At 35.5% G+C, this 22,356-nt stretch overlaps 1 protein-coding gene across 1 annotated transcript in view; it reads right to left on the reverse strand.

Moving 5' to 3' along the window:
- Nucleotides 1-22,356, reverse strand: part of SEMA3E (semaphorin 3E) — a 131,854-nt gene that overhangs the window by 61,925 nt on the left and 47,573 nt on the right. Inside the window, exon 2 of the mRNA XM_071424034.1 lies at nucleotides 356-516. Within this exon, the coding sequence (XP_071280135.1) occupies nucleotides 356-516 (161 nt within the window). The remainder of the gene's footprint in view (nucleotides 1-355; nucleotides 517-22,356) is intronic.

The raw sequence follows: 22,356 nt of genomic DNA on the forward strand, positions 1-22,356 counted from the left end.
AAATACCAGGGAGATATTATTCCTCAATAATATAGTGGAGATAAATCAGATGTCTACAAATGTGAGGTGCTCTAAACATCTGTAACCATGCTGAAATTCAGTGAGAAATAGTTATATGACCCCCAGTCTCCTCATACAGAGTGAGCCTTGTGGGTGAAAAGGGGGGGAAAAATGGTAATTAGTATATTTCTCTTAAATATAAATATGGCCTTAGAGTTCATGCACAAAACACCTACAAAAACTCCATTACCTCAGCCATGCAAGTTCTAATATCCTGTGCTACGTGTTGTGACATGAAGTGACTAATCTATATAAATATATACTATAAATGTACATATATGGCTTTTTACTCCACCTCTCGGTAGTTGTCACTGATTCGATCCAAACTGAGGGAATACAAGAGGTCTCTTCCTCCCACGAACAGTCGCTCTTGATACTCATCCAGCAGCATTACGTGAAGTCCAAGATATCCAAACGGGCTACGAAAGACTGACGTCCTGTTTAAATCCCAGAGCTCTGAAACACAATCATAGTGCTTGTGATAAATACCAAATGGCTTAGCTTTCATGGCTTCATTTTCATATCCTCCTAGGGAACTGGGCGAGAAGTTGTGGGACATTAAAATGCTAAACATATAATCTTTGAGTAAGAAAGAGACACAAATCACCTGGGAACAATTCTTAAACTAAGCCAGTTCTCAAGGAGGTTTGTCTCTGAGTCTTTCCATCATAGTCTTTATGTCTAAAATATGAGATAGGGAGAGATGAAAGTTAGTTTTCTCCTGGACATTTTCTGAAAAGGAAAAAGTAGTTTGTGGCATTCATATTCTCTGAAAAAATTCCTTCACCCAGGATTTTTCTCCTGGGAAGCTGAGAAGCCTCAGAGAAAAGGAAAACAATTCTTTTCTCATTTGCTTCTCCTGTGTTGTGCTCACATGTGGAATGTGTTTGGAGATTGTTTACCCACAGGTGATTGTTCCATTGGATTCTGGTGTGAGTTGTTTTGACTCTGGCCAATCAGGGCCAAGCTGTGTTGAGACTGTGGAAAGAGTCATGAGTTTTCATCATTATCTTTTTAGCATTTACTAAGTATCCTTTCTGTATTATTTAGTATAGTATAATATTCTTTAATATAATATAGTGTTATAAAGTAATAAATTAGCCCTCTGAGAATATGGAGTCAGATTCATCATTCCTGCCTTTGTTGAGGCATTCCCTGCAAATACTTCTAAGTACTTCTTAGAACAATAACTGCAAATGGACAAACACTGAATGAATTAATGGAAATTTAAAAAAAAAATACTCAAAATTGTGTCCTTGTCTCTCATGTATGTCAAACTCCAGGTTTTCAATGTATACACTATTTTTACCTGGGTTTGTATTTTTAGGAGGATGGCATTGTGGGTTTTAAGCTTAGCACTGTCTTCACTTAGTTCACTGAGTGTATTGCCTCTAAATTCAATGAAAACAGTATGAAATCTGTGAAATGCATATGAATAATTCTCCAACACTGATTTTGTCAAGAAATGCACTGACCTGATATGGGAATCTGTGGTTTATCTGTACATGAGCTAGGCTAAAGCCAGTTCCACTGAGAAAAGGAAATTAATTCTGGGTAATGTTGCAGAAACTTGAATTCAGGCCTCAGGAAGCAAGAAAGAGGCAAAACATGAGGATCTCTCTGCACTGTGGTGCACAGCACAACCTGGCTAGCAGCAAGTCAGAAAAGCTGAAAATAATTTTGTTGTTGAGAAGCCTCAAAAGGAGTCATTTGAGAGAGCACCCTCAGACTCCCTCCAAAGCAACAGAGCTTGGAATGGGGGAAAGCAACTATGTTCTTATGTCTGTACTGTGGCAAATTGTTTTATTTTGAAGAAATCAGTTTTGGTAAATTAATCAAATATGCTTATCCTCACAGCTTTCCATAGGCATAATTTTTTCAATTGTTTGGTTGTGGTCCTGAGGCTGATGTTGGAAGAAGTGAGATTGTCCCTGAGCTAGAGAAGACAAATGAGCCCCCATGCAATTTGGAGGCTCCTGCTCACATGCCACACCAGCAGTTATGTTCACTTGTCCATGCTGCATCTTAACAGCAACATAGAAGCCACAGCTGATGTTCTGTAAGCAAGAAATTTAATGCTCAGAAAGTGTATTAATTTAATCCAACAAATTCACACGATTTATATTAATTTTAAATTATTAAGTATATTGTGTGTGTGATTTCAGTAATAGGATAAATATGTTTTACTCCATTTACTAGGTAGGCTGAGTTCAGGTCAACAGAGGCTAAAAGTAACTAGTTTCTGAAAGTTGTTTCCTTAGATGATAAAATTTACATCAAAGAAGTTGTGTAAAAAATTCAGCCTCACATATGATGTCTTTCTCGTGTGATCTTCAAGTAGAATCTGTTAAATAGTTGTACCTGTGTGTGACTGCCTCACTTAATGAAAATGGAAAACTAAGTCATAGAGAGGATCATGATTAAGAGAACAAGAGACTTTTTTGTCTAAGCATTGCATACTAACCAGTGGATAGATACAAATTTTTTGACAGTGACACACTCAGCACACAGCTGCACAGCAATGTGGAAATGGCACTTTCAAAGCTTGCTCTTGCCAAGCAAATGAGCAGATTGCTGTTTTGGAAGAACAACTCTTGTTTCTGAACAGATTAGAAATGAAATGAAAGCAGAGATAGAAATACACTTTTGGTCCTAAATAAAGCCACTTTTTATTTGCAAGAATATAAATCATTCAGTACATTTTATTTTTTAATCAGTCTTGGAGTGAAAAGAATTGCATTTTAAATTCTAGTTATATATAAACAACAAAAGGTTACTGTGGTAGCTTCCCCTGATTTATTTTCATGTTATCCTGAAGGCAAATTGTTCATAAATGAGACAATATTTCTTTACATAGATCAGAGATACGACTCATGTGTTCTCATAATGATGAACAATTCTCTACCCGATCACATAAACTGATAACTGCTCATATAAGACTCAGTCCCACAAAGCACACCTGCAAATCTTATTGTCTTAAATGGAAGTTGAGAATATTAAAAATCTTTCAAGATAGAACTTGCAAAAAGAGATGTTTCTAAGGCTAGGTCCAGCAAACCACACAGACATGTGGTTGCTGTGGGGGTAGAGAAAGGAATAGGAATTTACCCGACATCTGAAAGGACTGGAACCCACCAAGTTGGGTTTGGAGAGTGATTTTGTACTGAATCACAAATGTAGTAATATTATGTAGATCCTTTGATAGGTAGTAGAATTTCCAGATGTTATAGGATACATGAGATATTAGGATAACGCAGCACATCCTGAATGCCTGGAGAATGAGTGGTATATCTGGGAGTCTAAAACAGCACTAGAAGCTGGCCATTTCTAGGCAAGTGAATCTCACCATGGTGTAGTTTGATGTAAATGACATAGGTCCTGAAGCAGTAGAACAATTTTTGTTGTGCTATGCCCATTCAGGAAAGCTGGTTGGATTCAACGTAGGAATGAAGCTGGACTGCTTCTGGATGAGCTCCTGCCTCCACACATAGCACAGCTCTCATGCTCACACAAATTAATTGTGATTCTAAGAACCACAGAATGCTCTGAGTTGGAAGGGACTTTAAAGATCATCGGGTTCCAACCCTCCTGCCATAGTTTCTCCAAGACCAGGTTGCCCCAAACCCTGTTCAACCTGGCCTTGAACAAGTCCAGGGATGGGGCGCCCACATCTTCTCTGGACAACCTGTGCCAGTGTCTCAACACCTTCACAGTAAAAGATTTCCAACATCTAATCTCAACCTATGCTCTTACAGCTTAGAGCCATTACCCCTTGTTCTATCACCACATGCCCTTGGTGAGAAGTTCCACTCCAGCTCTCTTTTAGCCCCTTTAAATACCGAAAGCTGCTATAAGATCTTCCTAAATTTTTGTCTTCTGCAGGCTGAACAGTCCCAGCTCTCTCAGCCTGTCTTTATACTAGAGGTACTCTGGTCCTCTGTTCATCTTTTTGGCCTCCTATGGACTTGCTCCAAACAGGTGAGATCCTCATGTGGGGGACCCCAGAGCTGGACACACAGATCATTGCACTGTGCAGTGCTGAGCTGCACTCGGTCATTGAAATCACAACACAATTGGGGGTGAGGCACTTGGATTCAAAGTTTTAAGCAAATTTCCCCAAAATCTACCTTCAGTTACCTTGAAGAAGCTTAAGGTCATCTTGTAAATACAGATTCCTTGAGGTGTCCAGTTACACTCCTGGTCATGCTGATACCCTTTAATTAAAAAATCAATCTCTAGACAATGTCTTAAGAGCATAACCCAGAAAGACATTGTTTCTCTACCTAATACTAGGATTTAATGTCCACATTTATGCTGGGCACATCTAGCACACTTAAAAGATCAGGTGCAAGTACGATTTTCTTCAACAACCTGGCCAGAGAAAATATATGCTACCTAAAATTTTAAAAATTTTCTAAGGGCTAAACCTGAGGAATAGCAGACATGAGGTCAATTTCATTTTCTGAATGGATTGAAATGAAGGTTTTTCTACTTCTGTAATGAGGTCTAATCACAAGTTATTAGCTACTATATTGGTAGAGAAGGATGGATGCTTTATCCATTTCCTGTTGAAGCTGTGCAAGAAAAGATATAAATATTTAATATTTAATAAATTATACAAACTGTTCCAGCCCATGGGTTAGAAACCTTTGGCTTGTCCCTCATGTGGGAGTGACTAAGGGTTTCAGTTGAGCAGAACCCTTCCTTTTACTGAGTTTCTGTAGGTTTCAGTGTCAAAAAACAAAAACAAAAGCCCAAAAACAAAATAAAAACAAACAAACCACCAAAAAAAGTTACTTCTTCTGTAAAGATCTTGCATAAAGAATTAAAATGCCAGAGACAAAGAGGATGAATTATTCAGGGTGAATATATTGCTAGTACTCAGCACATAGAAAAAAAGAGAAGGGACCTTTCCTATCTTTTGGTAAAAACAAATCTTCTGGAGTACTGATCCATAAATTTGAGAAAATGTTATCTTTTGTGCTATAGTGCTTTTCCATTTTAATCTTAACTCTCAAGACCATAACTAAACCCACCCCATTGCAGTACAAATAGCATTTTACTCAACAAAGGAAAGACTACTTCAATATTTACATACTCCTATATGGCACTTCACTTTCCCTCTGAAAGCTTTAAAGCAAGTCTGCACTGCCGAATTACATTTCATAGGAGAAAAAAGTCTGATTTCTTTCTGTTTTAAAAGCTGAGAACAAACCTGCTGGTTTGCTATCTGTCTGACAGAGCTTGCTGGCAAATGTTTAAACTGATCTTGCTTACCACACCATCTCTTATAGCAGATCTACTTTGGTGAATTTATTCATACTGTATCCTGTTTGACAAAATGGATTCTATTCCACATTGGTCTAACAATGTTAATTATATTCCTAATAGGCAATTTCTTGGATATTTTAATGAGCAGTATATAATTCTAACTTCCAAGATTATTTTAGATTAGTCATTTCTTCAATTAGAAAAAAATGTCACTCTATTTTTGTTAAAATGTTTTTTAAATAAAAAATTATTGATAACTTAAATATGCTTGGAAAATTAAATGCAAAAAAAAATCTCAACAGTGCTCCACAGCAACCAGATTATTATTATTAACCAGCAACCAGTGACATTTCATTTATAACAAACTCTCAGAATTTAAGCATATTTTGAGTAATATATCATTTTGGACCTTCAATACAGACAAATACCATTGCAAATTTTCAATCTTTTCTATTTTTCTCAGGGAGTGACAAAGCTGCTGTTGCTCTGCTCTGTTCTTCATAGCCTTACATCATCACAACTGCACATGTCTATTGCCTTTGCCCTTTTTTGCCCTCATAAAAATCTTTGGCTCCCCTTTTAAATTCTTCAGAAATACAGTCTCACCTCCCACACTACTTCATGCTGCAGATCATTCTTCCAGCAAAGATGTTTTCCAGATGCAGGGCACTGACAAATGAGCCCACATAAGGTGGATGTCTCAGTGCTGCTTTACAGGAAGAGTTAATGGCTGGGGTTGCCTTCTGTCCCCATCAATAATGTGAAAGGCCACTGATATAAAGTCTAGGTAATGTGAGCACCTGAATGACATCTTATGCTTCAAATTATTGGCATAGTCTTGAATACAGATTCTGCAGTGGAACAAGTTTTACAAGAACTTTGGGAACCTTATGTAATTTTAATTAATTTAGCTTTTTTGCTATATTGCTGACAAGTGATAACAAAATCTGCTTACATGTGACAAGAAAGAGACAGAAACAAAAATGAGAAAAAATAAGAAGAGACAGAGGAGAGCTTGAAATATCTGTGACACAGTTTATGAACTACAGGTCAATTGTAAGACCAGGCAATATATGTATCTTCTGTTATAAAACACTGGTACTTTAAGGCAAATATTTATTTGAGGGTACTCTAAAGACTCATCCATCACAAGGACAAAAGTATAAACTTACAAGTGGTTGAATCTTTTCTGACAGGGTTAAGACCTCTAACTGGCAATATTCTACATAAACTTAGTAGAAAGCAGAAGATTTCTTCCCAGGATAAAAAAAAAGAAAAAAAAATTCACCTAAACTCCCAATTCTGCTGAATATGAGATTAACAATTTTTATTTTTCTGTGTTTACAGTCCTTAGCCAAATATAACCCTGTAAAAATAATTATAGAGTCATGACAGAGATTGTCAGGTAATGGAAAGTTGCATTAACTCGGGTCAAACAGCAAGGAACTGAACTGGTTGGGAAGTAGAAAAGGGAACAGTGTTAACTGGCCAGAGGTGGCCAAAGTAAATCCTCCTGCATGAGATTTGGTAGCAAAATCCGAGATGAGAACTGTAATAGCAGAATTAATTGCAAAAAGTAAACTAACTAAAAAATCCAGGGTAGTACTAATGCTGAAAGACACCAGTGTAATTTTTAAACACTGTTCTTAAGATAATTTAGTGTTTTATTGGGAGAAGATGAATCAGCAGGAGATAGGATTAAAAGTCTGTGAGGGAGACTGGAGTATGAGCTTTCACTGCTTGAGGTTTTATCTATGTGGCTGCCAGGCAGATGCCTCAGAAACTTGGCAGAGAAGGAGACAGAAAGCAAACTCTAGTAACAACAAGCAAAAACCCATTAGTCCATAACTACTTTCATATGATTCAACCTCTGCTCTTAACAGCAGGTGAGTTTGGCTGTTGAGCTTTATTTGGGGAATGTAATTGGCTTCATGAAGGGAGCTGGTGCAGCAAAGCCCATGAATAATTTTGCTTATTTGGTTCTCTTCCTCTAAATGTTCTGGATTTAGTGATGAAGTTTAAATTATAGTCAAAACTTCAAACAAAATCTTTCCCTCTCAGTCTGCTGAAATTACAGAGGCAAAAGTTTCTGAAATTAAAAGGTACCGTTTGGAGAGACAAGAATAGTTTCAATCTGTATGGAAGACAAAACACTCTTCTAGATTTTTTCCCCTAAGAATATTGGAAAAACCTAAAACTGGAACATATAATAAATCTTAGGAAATATTTTTGTTTCTTCTAATGCTACTCAGATAATGACAGAAAATATTCTGTGTAGCTTAAAAATCCTTAACACAGCTAATCATGACAGCTCAAGTCCTAATCCTTGATATTTCCATTTCAAACTATTTTATGTCACATACATACTGTGATATACATGTATTATGTCACACCTAGCAAATACTTGTTTCTTTTTCCCTGGTAGCAAAATAGCATATTCAGTTAGCAACACTGTAGCTGGTTTGGTTTTAGTCACTCAATAACAGAAATATAACCATCACAAAAGACCTGGGTTTATAGTGGTAGTATATTACATAACAGTAAAAACATGTATGCTTGCACAGTATTCTGTAATATTTTTAGTACTTGCTGGAAATTTCTATGGTGTACATCAGTTTAAAGGACATAACACACATAACACACCATATTCATACAAGCAGAGTTTACAGCAATTTTAAGATACATTTCTTGATTTACAGGCCGGTCCACTAAAAAAATATCTGATATTCAATTTAATGTTTCTAACGCTTGAAAAGAAATTAAATTCATTGTAAGAGAAACTTGATATTTTTGTTTTTAATCATGCCTACCCAAAATGATGGATGATTTACAGATTGTCTTAGAAGAAAACCTCTTTGTAAGTCAAATGAAAGCAGTTACAGAACCTGCTAAACAGTCATGTATGTTGAAGTGATATTTGTTTTTTGACACTAACACATTTGACCCTACGAATTTCTGGACCTTACAGATTTTTTTTATAGCAGTAAAATAGGATGGTTTCTCATGGAAGGCCTAATCCAGAGCTCATCTGCCATTTTTCCCAATTAAATTCATTAATTTTGACCTAGGTAATCACACCAGTATAGATTAAATAGATGTGGAACAGTATAGGGAAAATAGTTCTCCTTCTGTATTTTATCTGAACCTGTATTTATCTGTATTTATCTGAAACAACAGAGAATCACTCAGAATGAGAAGAAATTTTCATAATTTCAATGTCAAACTACTATATAAATGATGCCTACCATTCATTATGCTTTTGATGATGGTATTTAGTTTTCAACAATAGTAACAATTTAAAATATTTTAAATTAAGCTTACTGTATTTTTTTCTATATCTATTTCCAGTTAGAGTGATATTGCTTGCGGAATGGTGAAGAATTTTTTTTAAATTCATTTCAGTATTAGATAGCAAATTTTGGCACTCATTCAAACAAATTTGCTATGGTAAATTGACATACTCATTATACCATTATACTTTATTATAGAAACATTTGTTTAGCTTACCAGTGGGATTTTATTGGAAAAGGCACATGCATCCCCAAAATACTATCTGACAACACAGATCAGAAATCTGGTTGTGATGGAAAATATCAAACAATTGCCTATGCAAAATGGCATAACACTGTGGCTTTTATGAACTCCCAGGTCTCAGTGACCTGCATAATGTGGCTGCCTAAAATTTTCTAGTGACTTCAAATCCTAATGATCCTTTTTCAGTAAAGCATTTTAGGAGGTGAAAATACGTGATAATACATGATAAAATTGTGGATAATAATATCTTCATCAATATCATAAATTTCTTTTTGAATGGTAGACTGCATGATAGAAAGCTTTAGAAATGTGTTTTTCTATGAAAACATTCCAGCAGAAATATAAACTGGAATTTTTTACTGTGCAATTATTCCAACCTATGGAAAACACAAGCGTCCATGAAATACTCTTTGTGAACTTTATACACTTCATCCAATATACCTCCAAGGAAGTAAGCACAAAAAGAAATGTCCTTTTAAAATTATACTCACAGAAGATGTTTTACATTATGCTTAATATCTTAATAGTGTTAACAAGTGAAATAATCGATTTATAAAACTTGAGTTTTAGAAGGTACATATGGTTCAAATAATCACAGAACTCTGCTGATGAAACACAGACAGTCCAGTCTCTTGAGGACCTGATTTATTAAGGTGTACCACTTACTACATGGTTATTACCACACCAGTATGGGAGAGGAGAATTCCTCCTATGGAGAGATCCTGTGTTTTGACAGAAAGAGAATCTGGTGCTTTCATTTAAAATGAAGATGCCAAGAGTCAGGGGTTTATGCTATTCAAAATGACTGTTAAATTGAATTTCCCCTGTAAAAGATGGATTAAAAGGAGCTATCTCATGTGATTTTCAGCAGCATATGCTCTTGAGCAGGATGGCATGTGATTGACAGTGTATGTAAGGCTATCTGGAGTCATCAACAGGAAAAAAAACAGAATTTTTCTTGAGAGAAAGGAGAAAGGAGGCATTGTGAGAAAAGCAAAAAGCAGACAGAAAATCGAAATGGAAAAAACTAAAAAGTTGAAAGGAAATTTTCAAGGTATTTTTTTCCTGTGAAATAAATTACTCACAGCATATGCAGAGTTCGAGACAATATTCCACAGGTGAGTTTGGAAAGACTTGCTACAGCTCACACACTGAAATAAACTCAATATTCCCTGAGCATAGAAACTCTATAAACAGACTGAATAGACTTCTCTAGAAATGAACACTTCGTTAGTCCAAAGTTTGTTCTTTTAATTGACCAGAATATTCTCTCTGGAAAGATTTAACTCAAAGAAAGGAGATGTATTCAGCTGCTGCATCAGTGTCTTTGGAAGCCACCTCATGTGAGTTAACTAACACATCCATGGTTTGACCCTGCTTTTCCTGATCCATCTCAAATACTTTTAAATATTAGTGAAAACTGAATGCATCAAAGATTTTTTGTTGTCTTTATTTTAATTACTTTTTTTTTTTATTATGACACAGAGCTTTATGAATGAATTCAAGCTCATATATTGCAGGGTTGGATATGTCATATTCAGCTTTTGTTTTGTTAAAAGTCTGCTGTCTAGTTTAAGGTATTTATCCAGCTGTCTTTTTTTATCAGAACAAAAGAAAGAGGCATTCCCAAACTGCATTTTAAAATTCCTGTAGAAGGGCATCCAAACAAATATAATCTGAAAATAGTAATTTCTATGATCCAAATTTTAAGAATTTAATCTAATTTTTAGATACATAATTAGCTGTAGATTAATTCCTCTCCAAAATGCATTCTATAAATAAACCAAGGTTGTATTTTATCAGTGTTTGCAATTTTAATCACAGCAGCGATGAGCAACACATAGAAATATCTATCTTTTTGTCTCTTCTTTTTCTCCCCCCAGTATGCCTTATTATCTGTAAAATTCTGGTTAAGTAAATGACTTGGAAGAGAGAGACAGAAAAAAGCTTTATTTCAATAGTTTAGGACATATTTGAAACCTTTCAGAATCAGTAATGCTTTGCAAATATTAACAGACAAAACATTCTTCAGCCATTTGACTTGGAGCTGGTAGAACTCAACACAGTTAATCTTAAATAGTCTAACTGGAGAATAAAAGTCAATAATAGGCAGCCACAAATGGTCATGTAACTCTTAGGAATTGTACTATTTATTGTTGCATATTATCCTCAAAACTTCATGGACATGTCCACCCATCCTCCCTTTCCTTTTCCCCCCAACACTATTAATTTGTTTCTGATGGGTTTTGCAAGACAGAAAAATGATAGTGCTTGTTTAGAAGTTTATTGTACTTTGATGTAAACCTTATCTTTCCTCATGTCACATTTGATTATCCAATGGAGTCATACAATAGACTGTACTGAATTTCAGCTGTCGTTTGTGCTCCTAAGCCTTTCAGGTGCTTTTAGAAAAATTCGCAATGATAAAAAAAGCCCTTCTCACAGTGAAGAGAATTCTATGATACAACAGAGAAACAATCTCCTGAAATTACAAGTAACATCTCTATATCCTCACTTGACCTGATGGTAATCATAAAAAATCTTCCATAAACTTCTCCCACCTCAAAATGGAACGTTGTCTCAGTATTATTACTCTGCCCTGAATCATTTTGCCCAGGATGTAAAAACACTCCACACTTATGGGTGTTCCTTCATTTGTTCTTTCTTCACTGTAATTTAGAAATTCACCTTCATCTTGATTCTTGGTTTAACACTGGGGCTTGATTTCAGATGTTTTGGAGTCAATCTGTCTTTTCTACTTATTGCTGGCTTCACAGAAGGTAGAATGTGAGATAATTTCACTGTCCTTTATTTCTCACAAGGACTATTGATGTTTAGAATTATAGACATAGTATGAAAATGAAGGATTGATACATCTGATTCATTTTTGTATACTGAAGAGTTGTGCAGAAGTTCATAGAGATCTAGGGATTAAATCATAGATACAGAGAGAGCTCTGGGTTGGAAAGAACCTTCAAAGTTCATCAACCACTGCCCCCTGCCAGAGCCAGGCACTGTCACTGCTTCCACCAGCTTGGTGACATCCACAAACTTGCTGAGGGTGGTCTCAATCCCAGAGACCATATTGCTGTTGAAGATATTAAATAGTACCTGTCCCAGATCCTCATTAATAGATTATGTACTGCTCAGAGCTGAAAAAACACACAGCCTTGGACAACCGTTTTCTCCAGGAATTTCCAATCTAACTCGAAGGCATTGCCAAAACAAAATTTTAAAAAACGAAACCAAAATTAAAAACAAAATTCTGTCATCAAGACAGGACAAATGAAAAAAAAAATCAATATTTACAAAATTCTCCAGGGTTTGAATTTACAGTGCAAATCTACAGGATTTGCACTGATCACTCAGCAAGTCTGCATAAAACTGCTGGACAGTTCATATTCTGAATGCAAGTACAATGGGTGACCCACAGTCCTGAGAATTTGCTCTCAGAAAAAAAGGGAGCAGAACACACAACAGGCATAGGAAAATGTTTTCATGCCAAACTGGAAGAAAAACTTCAAATACAGAGCACTTTCAAACATCAAAAATCTAGTTATTTTCCCATGGATGGAATAATTTTGATAATTTTACATATTTTATTTTGATTAATGCAGTTCTCTGTTCTTACAGTAAGTTAACTAACATTTCAAACTTACATGGTCTTAAAACAAAATAGAAGTCTTAATTTAAAACATGCAAATATCCCTTTTTTTGCCAAAATATTAATCAATGGAAAAATAATTAAATTTCTGTAATTTCATAATTCTTCATAGATTAATAATACACCAAAATCAAAAATCAAACCTAGAATCTGTACTGCTAGCAAAGAACTTCTAGAACTTCTGCATACCTTTAAAGTACTTATTATTATGCCTTCTCTAAGAAGATGTATCTTTAATAAAATTTAGCTATCTCCAAAAGCAATAGGACTTATGAAAAAACTGCAATGGATTTTTCACAGTAGTGTATGGAGATTGAAAGATGTAGAGAAAAATTAATATCGAAGACAAAATTCAAAATCCTTTTACAGAATTACAAGACAATTTCTAAAGACCAACTTTTGAGATATGCTGGTTACATCCAAAATAATTGTCAATATAAATATGAAAAATGTGAAGATATTATATTAGAACTATAGATCCCAAGTGCTATATACTTAATCTGACAGCAATTTTTTTTCTTAGAATAGAATAGAAACAGAGATTTATATTCTGCATATTATTTTCAGGCATGGGACTATCTGAGGACAAAATAATTTTTTAATGCCTGCTGCATATTGCACTAGTATTTATACATCAGGATACAATTCTCTATGCCTGACACTAGGAAAAACATGTAAAAACACCATAATGAACTGTATGAAATAACTTGTCACAGAATAATATATTTATCAAACTGTCAGAAATAAGTACACTTAGGAATGAATAGGTCCAAAACATATATTATTTAACTGAGAGCTATTTAACTGTTTATATTATATTTCATAAATACTTCAGAGGAAAAATGTTACACTCAAGTAGTTCTGCCATTTATTATATAAGCTTAACTAAAGTTCAAGGGAATCTGTTTAAGAATTAAATAATTGGGTCATATTCTAACACTTGTATGATATTATAAAATAGGGTTTGATCTGAAGACAGTGTGACATTTCTTCCCAAAGAAGAAAAAAAAGGAGGCAAAGCATTAGAAAATACTCATACATGTAAATGAAAATGCAATATAACTGGTTTGTTTCTGCCAGTGTTATTCACATAAACATCTATTACACCGTTTCTGATTTCAACAGGCTCTCCTGCAGAAGGATGTATTTCTCAATAACAACATCTCATCTGGCAGCCACTGAGAGACCACACAGGCCATCATGTGTGTTGTATGTGTATCACAAGAAAGCCCCGCAAAAAATGGTTTTCATTGCATCTTTTTCAATCTCATTCACTTATCCAAATTTAGTGTATCATAAATATCAAACCTTCTCTACTCATTTTCCACTGTTTGAAGAAATGGAAGATAAAGCTGTTAAACCACAGCACAATAACATATATTTGTTTTTGAAAAAAAAAAAGAAAGGGAAAAGTAAACAGCAAATACTGCAAGGACAAGACAAGGTATTGTGGTGGGTAATTTAGCAATAAGGATTCAAATAATGTAAAAGTCAGATCTATTAGTTTCAGAATAATCTGAAAAGGCAAGTGGTGGAACTGCTAGTAGATGAGCCAATTAAAAAAGATAGGAGGAAACATGTGACAATCTGTTCTAGTTAGTGGGGAAGGGATTACCTATCTTCCAGCTATTTCCCCATCTTCATTTTTCATAATATAAGCTACACTAAAGAACAAAGTTTTCTGCTAGCACAGGATGTTGATACCAGATCAGTAGCTGGATGTGTCACATTTGCAAGTAAAATATTTCTGTGTAACAGTAAAATAAATAAAAAAAAAGAATATTTGCATTTATCTCCTCAGAAAATATTCATCCAAGGAAAATATTTTGTGACCCATAGAATGTGTGTTTTTGTTCATGTGTGCAGGTACGTTTATATGCATGTACAAAATGTTATTTCACACAAAGCTCTCGTTTTTCAAGAAAGCATTGCTCAGCATCTGAAAGTATTCTAATAAAGGTACTAAAAAATGATAGTACCTTCTTGAAAAATGAGAGCTTTGATTCTCATTCTATGATGAGAATCTATCTTTCCAAAAGCAGCCCTGGCTTTTTCTTTTTCCTGTTTCAACTCACTTCTAGTTTTTTTTTGTTTGGTTGGTTGGGTTTTTTTTCCTTTTGAAGTTAGTCTCAGAGATACTAGTACAAAAATAAAGCTCTACTCTAACATTTATTAAAGTGCTTATTTATACCTGCACATTCCTATGCATGTCTAGCCTCGTGCTGCTATTAATGCCATTTGACAGTAACTATTTTTTTTAGTTGTTATCAGTTTTTTTGTCTACGCCCATCATCATTATCTGAACAGCTTTAAAAATGCTAAACAGCTATTGGAAAAAATTACTTTTTCTTCCCTGTAGGATTTACCATTTTGATGATTCGTAGGTCAGACAGTCAGTGGAATTTTCACTGTTTTCTTTGTTGCTCTATTTAGAAGGTTTATTAAGATCAGAAGACATGTCCTTTAGAAGGATTTATTGTCACTGTGTATCTGTTGGTGGTTTACTGATAAGGATTTACAAGGCCTGCTCTAGTAAAGCAGCAGGATGGATGCTGCCTGTGTTGAAAACTGGAGCTGTGGTGTTTGCATAGATGCCTTGACTTTGTCAAGGCAGCAGTGCCCTCCACCAAGCCAGCTGCCCCTGTTCTTGCATTTATACCAAAAATATAAGCAGAGCACCTTAACACAAATTACATGTCTTGAAATGCCATCCTCTGCTTCAAGTAACTTGTACTACAGACATCTAAGGAATCCCTTCACATTAAATATTTACCTCCTTTTCACATTCTTTTGTCAGAGAGCTTTAAATGAAGAATCCAAGTAGGGCAAGTCTACAGAATATTAATGTAAATAGTCAGAAGGTCTATTGCACAAGATTTCTAAGAGATTTGGATTCATTTTTGCTTAAACACCTTCATTTTTTTTTTCAATATAACCCAGTCTGGGCTTTTAGTCACAGAACACAACACACTAAATTTCACATCAAGCTACAAAATCTATGAAGATGCAGGTAATTTTTCTTGACCAATGAGTCTTTCTGGAGGGAAAAAAATTTAAAAAAGAAATAGAAATATATGTGTTTAGAGAATGGTGTAGCAAATCATGCAATGGATGGACTCAACATAGGTAATGATTCCATTTCAAATTTGCTCTAATGTCTCCAGGCAAAAGACCATAGCAGCCAAAGAAGATGGAGTGACCACTGGGCAAAAGGCAGCACTGTAAATTGCTCAAAGACATTTCACTTATTTATACCTGTGTAGAATCTTTTCCTTGATGCACCCTACTGCCGTTTCTGAATTATTTATACAGTCTGATCTAAATTACAGAAGGAATTATCCAATGTTAGGAACAAGAAGATATGATGCCTGCTACGTAAATCCAAAATTCATTTGATTTATAAAACAATTTTAAGCTGCATTTAAAAATGTGCATCCAAGCCTACTAGTAATGTTTCCAGCCCTTCCTTTTATGACTGCAGTGAGCTGTAATGGTATTCCACCAACAATGTAATTTTCAGATCAGATGGTCCAGTTCCTTGTACTTAGACTAAAGATTGCACGCTCAGTCTCCACAGAATTTGGCCTCTCCTTACACATTAATCTTGTGCAATAAGTGACAGAAGCCTTCAAAATGTATTAACACAGGTGGGCCTTTGGTGCTTATTTGCAGCCCTGTGGAATAAGTGTGCTTCAGGCTGTTTGCACAGGTCCAGTAGCAGGGTTAGAGCTTGGGAGTGATAAGGTTACCTAAACTGTAGCAGAACTAAAGAAAGTCCAGCCATCCAAGAAAATCAAGGTTGATTTCTACATGTCACATTTAAAAACTAAATATGTGTATTGCCTGAGGAATGCATTTGAGACAGCCAAGCCTGGTAGGAAAGAATGTTTTCAGAGCACTGTTTCAACAGGAGTATTTCTACTGGGAATAAATAAACTGCTGAACGTGCCTCATTTTTTAATGCTCCACAGATGTAAACTGTATTTGATTCTATTGTCTATAATTTAATTTAATGCTTGGAATGTTGCAGCAATATACAGTAACTGATATGCCCCTTTGATTGAGAAACAGCTATACCATAAAAGTTTATATTATTTTCCTGCTCTATAGAGCCTTCTTATTATAAAGAAAAGGTTCATTTTAGCACGCATTTCTATTATCCAATCTTTATTAGAAATGACACACAGAACTGAGAGCATGACAATGCCTGCTTTATGTCTTATTAATTGGAAAGCTCTTCTGTTCTAGTTGAATGGGATTTTTCTTTGTGCTGTTAATTGTGAACAATATCTCAAAATGGTAGTTCAATGGAAGGATTGGCTGACTAGCACCATCATCTGTGCTGTGAAATTCTTTTTGTGAAAAGTTTTTCTCCAATTGTTTTTTACGTATCTTTATCCCCACTCCTGTTAAACACCTTTAATTTAACATACAACTTAGTATTCTCCATACAAGAAAAATTTAGGGGACTGAAGAAATATTCAAAAATACTTTTCTCTTTGAAGTATTTCTTGTCAGAGAATTAACAAATATTTATATTAAATGCATGGCATTAAATTATGACTCAGTGTATAATAGAATTTAAATGTTTTACTCCATATTATTTCAACACTTTTCTAATACATATAAATTAGAAAAATAGTTTATATTGACATGACAATACTTTGGTTTCTTTTCAAATCACAATATTTCTGCTGTTTCACAGCTGTTCTTCAGATGCCAGGCAGATACACAGTATCTCCATTTTAACTTTTAGAAGGGCTAGTGGAATAGTTATAATGCAAAATTTCTTAAAATAAACAAAAAGTGCCTCTAAGCATATTTTTAACTGGTTATATACATTTTTATTTTTTTTAAATAACCACAGCCTAGTCACAGGCTGTTAAGACACCTAAAGGATATCTTAATTTCACCATAAAACTAGACCTTGACTATCTAGGTTAGCTAGTGCTTAGTTACACTGTGTATTAGATTTTTTTCTCCTCATGAATTAATTTTGACATAAGCAACAGACCTTCTAATATCATGATTAGTTATGTGCAAAGTTGGCTTCTGACAGAAGCAACTTGCATATGAGGCAGCATACATCTGGAAGCTGGTTGAAAGAAAATACATTTAGTGGTTCTTTCCACCATTGATAGAAAGTGTGAAAAGAGGAACTTACATTTTTGTCCTGTTTATTACTATTTAAATTGGTAAATAGGTGAACAAACCCATCTGTACACATCATATGCTTTTTAGCACAAATCAGCTAATAGGAAATCCATGTCAAGGTCTAGGATTTATATCAGTTTAATGCTACAAAAATATATTATAAAGAAAGAAAGATGGTGGTGCTAGAGTGCTTATTATTTGCTCATGCATAAAAATCCATAGAAATAATATACTGATCATTTCTTGGCATTATAAAATAATCTACTTCCTTTTGAAGAATTGGAGATTGTTGAAAGCTGAATCACTTGCTGATAAGGATACCTTCCAAATATAAATATTTGCATTCCTTAGGGGATATTCTTCTCCAGAGGAACAAGGAACACTTTGCTTTGGCCTTCTGCCTAACTACACACCTTTGATGTGTGACAATCTCAAAATTCTTGTACAGCACATTGTACCTGTAGGTTAAGTGTGGCTTGTTAAGGCGAGACCAATTTCCATTAAAAATGCAATAATGGCATTAAAATATGCACTGCCATAGTCTCAGTAAGGTCTCTTTGCTGTTACTGTCAATAGGAGCTCATTGGGTTTTGTATGGTTCTGTGTGCTCAGGGAATGATGTAGTTGCTAAAGGTGTGGACAGTGGCTACTCAGCTGCATTTCAGAGAAGGAAAAAACCCAGGAATTTAAATTTGCTATTCACATTATGGCACTTCAGCCTGCATTTGGGAGAGTGTCAGGTTTTACTTTCAGACTAAGAATCTCCAGTCCTTTGCTGGCTTACTTGAAGAAGGAACATTAAAAAACCCCAAGAGATATATTTGGTAATCTTTATTTATGACAAATTAAATAGCAGAAATATGTTTAAATGAACAGAAGAAGCATTGCCTTGAAAATCAATTAATTATAAAGCAACAATAGGGTTGCTGTGCTCGATAATTACACAGGCCCACACTGTGCTCAGCACAGAAAAATCTGACATTTAGACTTCGTGAGCTAACAAACTCTGAAAATTATCCCAGCTTATTTAAAGTGTATCTTGAAAAGGAAACTGATCCTACAGTTGGCAGGTTATTTGCCAGGTATTTTATTCACCTCTAAGTTCAAAAGATATGAGCCTCTGAACTTCAAGGCAGGGAAAAGCAACTTGCCTTTGAAAAAGCAAGGGGAATAAGGCAAGAAGAAGACTGAGCAAAACTTTTTATGTCTAAAAAAGAACCGACAACTGGGAAAGCATCAATTATTAGTGCTGGGAGCAATAATTGCTACTACTAATGAGCACGCTCACTTAGAGATATGGTGACATCTTTTAAGAGACAGATTTAGGGGCAGATTTTTAATGAGCTCTCCTTTGAGCAAATGAGCAAATACTTTGCTGTTCCCCCACAACTCAGAAAGGTTTAATGTCTTTTCTCATGAAACTTAAAACTAAGTTAATTTTCTTACTCTTTCTGTAAAGATCTCTTTTTTTTCCTCTGAACTACTTGGTGAGCTGTATTAATTTTGTCAATAAAGTTCTATAACAGATTCTGACAAACTCTTAGGCCTTCCTCTTTCACTGTACACCACACAGCAGATTCAGTGTCTCAGTGTCCATGTGGAGACCAGTGATGAGTGGTGTTCCTCAAGGGCTGGCACTGGGTTTAACACATTTACCAGTGACATGGCCAGAGGGCTTGAGCACCCTCAGCAGGTTTGGTGACAACACCAACCTCAGTGGTGTGGTTGACACACTGGAGGGAACAGATGTCATCCAGAGGGACCCTGACTGGCCTGAGAGGTGGGACTGTACAAATGTCATCAAGTTCAACAAGGTCAAGTGCAAGGTGTTGCACCTGGGTCAGGGCAATATTGAGCACAAGAACAGGATGGGTGGAGAATGGATTGAGAACAGTCCATCTCCTGGGGAGAAGGACTTGGGGAATTTCGTGCATGCAAATCTTGCCATGACCTGACAGTGTGTGCTCACATACCAGAAAACCACCTCTATCCTGGGCTGCATCCAAAGTAGCATAGGCAGCAGGTTGTGGGGTGAAGCTGCCACTTCACTGCACTCTCATGAGGCCCATCTGCAGCGCTGCATCCAGCTCTGGTGCCCCAAACATAAGAACATGGATGCATTGGAGCAAGTGCAGAGGAATCCATGAAGATGCTCAGAGGACTGGAGCATCTCACCTTTGAGAGATGAAATTAAATAATGGTTTAAGATGACATTTTTTCTTCTGCTTTAGTGGATACTGACTGTACTTTAACTGATTTATTTTTGCCATATACTCTACCACTGGACATTGAGGTTGCTTATCAAATACAAGTATAGAATTCTACCACTGCTGATTGTCATTATTTATTGTTTCCCCTGAATGAACACTATTAGTGCTTGCATGTCAACTCAAATTCAAATTGTTTTCATTACATGTGAAATGGAAAATAGACCAGCAATGTCTTTTTCAGTTCAAATACCTTATACTCCATATAAGCTGTAGAATGAAAAATAGTTTGGCCAAGAAAGATGAAAACTGAGTGTGTGGTGAAGAAACCAAATATTATGGCAGGAGTGTTTAGTGGAAACACTCTCTGGAAAGCCAAGTCTTTTTGGTGGGTAAGTGACAAAAGAGGTGACTAACTGGAAGGATGATTAATCCCCTCTTGTATAAAAATGTAAGAAAAAATTCTTGTGAAAGAAACAACTATCTACAAAACTCAAGTGGGAGATACTATGAATGCACAGATTAATCAAACTAGGCTATATCCCATTAATCACATATCTTGAAGTGGAATAAAGAGAGCTTTACTTTACAACTTTTTCATGCACTGTTGATGAACTTTATGTATTTTTGTGAAGTAGCCAAACTGTCAGCTTGACAAATGTTTTCATGTGATGAAAAACCTCAAGGCGGTGTTATTTCTCTCGTGTGCTGATGACTGCAGGAAAGTATAGCATAAAAAATTTCAGTGTCTGGTCTCAAGGATGACTTTGATTGTCTTGGCAACAAATTTTATGATATTTAACAAAAAATTTATGGGGAAAGTCACTCTGAATAGTGTCTTCCCTATTCTTCATTCTATTCAATTACAAAACGTAAATGAATTGAACCAAGAAATGGAATTCAGAGACTGAATTAAAATTTTTTTGCACTGAAAAGTGAACAACGGTGAATTAGCAGATTTATGAGTAAAACTAATGAATTTTAGTTCGTACTTGTCGGCATTATCTAAATTGAGTTCAGCCACTTTTATCCTCAAATAAGATAGCAAATAACATCAACACCGAAGAGCTGCAGCTGATGCAACTACAACACAACCTGGAGAGGTGTGAAACTGCAACCACCTCTTCTTTTGAAAGTAACAATTCTTTAATAGGCCCTGCTAGTGTGAAAGAATATGGTTTTCTTGGCTGCAGAAGTAGTACTAAATAAAACCATTTTATGTCTCAGAGGCCACATGGCATACCTCCATAAAGCTAAAATGTTCCACTGTCTTCATCTCCAAGCAACATAACGTCATCCAACCCTCCTAATGCAGAATAGCCCTTGTATTGTTTCCTGAACCATGCCCAAATATTATTTGGAAGAGTACTGTTTTTCAAAGTTGCCAAGAAGAACAGCAAAAATTTAAATACTAGGATTTATCACAAGTCAGTGCTTCAGTGGTGCTCGTGCTCTGGATTTACCTTTTAAAATGAGATGTAATCTTTTCTAAATCGACTCTGATGGGTTTGTTTCCATTTAGGTAATTCTTTGTTTTATGGCATGTGTATTCTGTTCCAAAATGTCTTAATTATTATTTAACTGATATATTAGAGCAGAGTTGGGAGAACTAAGAAGAATTTCTGTTGTACCAGACATCTCATATGTGTACAATAGAGGCCCAGGCCTTTGCCTTTGATTTAGACAAAACAGTAGGGAAATATTCATGTGCTACCTCATAGCCAAGGAGCAATAATAAGTCAGGTCACCTCAGTAATGCTAATGAGCAGTGGTAACTTCAGTTACCATCAGCAACAGCATAAGAAAAGCATATCTGTAATCTGTTAATTAAAATCTAGTTAAGAAGCTGCTTTGACATACTTAGGTTTACAGCATAGCTCAATATTAATAATCTTGTTTAATCTAAGAAGCATTTGGGTATGGAATGCAAAATTAAGACATAAGAAATGAATGCAAGAATTTCAAATTTCATTTGAAATAATCCAAATGTCATTACAGGGATATATCCAGCCCCCAGGAAACCTGTACACAGGAAAGGTCCTAGGATCTAACACAGCAATCTATTTCACAGTGATGATGTGTGAAATAATTGCTTCAAATTATGGAAATTGTAATCACATTGAAGACAGTGACAGGTCACTTTTCCCCAGCATGGCCTCCTCACCAGATATGCACATGTCCTACAGTAGATATATATTGATAAATCATATTATATTGCGCTTAGGCACAAACTCCTCTCTAGGGAAAACAGCAAAGTTGCATGAACAATGCTGTTTTTTATAAGTAACTTAGCAACTGCAACTTGTTCTAATGCCAAGAACAGAATCTAAGCATGTTGTCAGAATGTTGCATCAATTCTTTTTCTTTCTATCATCAGAGTCTCCATACCCAGAACTGTAAGGATTATGTACTCCTGATACGGAAATTCCTCCTTAGAGTAGATCTTCAGCTGCACTACTCAGCATA

Source organism: Agelaius tricolor, unplaced genomic scaffold (assembly GCF_023055355.1).
Source record: "Agelaius tricolor isolate 1412-34295 unplaced genomic scaffold, bAgeTri1.0.p SCAF_3, whole genome shotgun sequence".
In the NCBI taxonomy this organism is placed as follows: Eukaryota; Metazoa; Chordata; class Aves; order Passeriformes; family Icteridae; genus Agelaius; species Agelaius tricolor.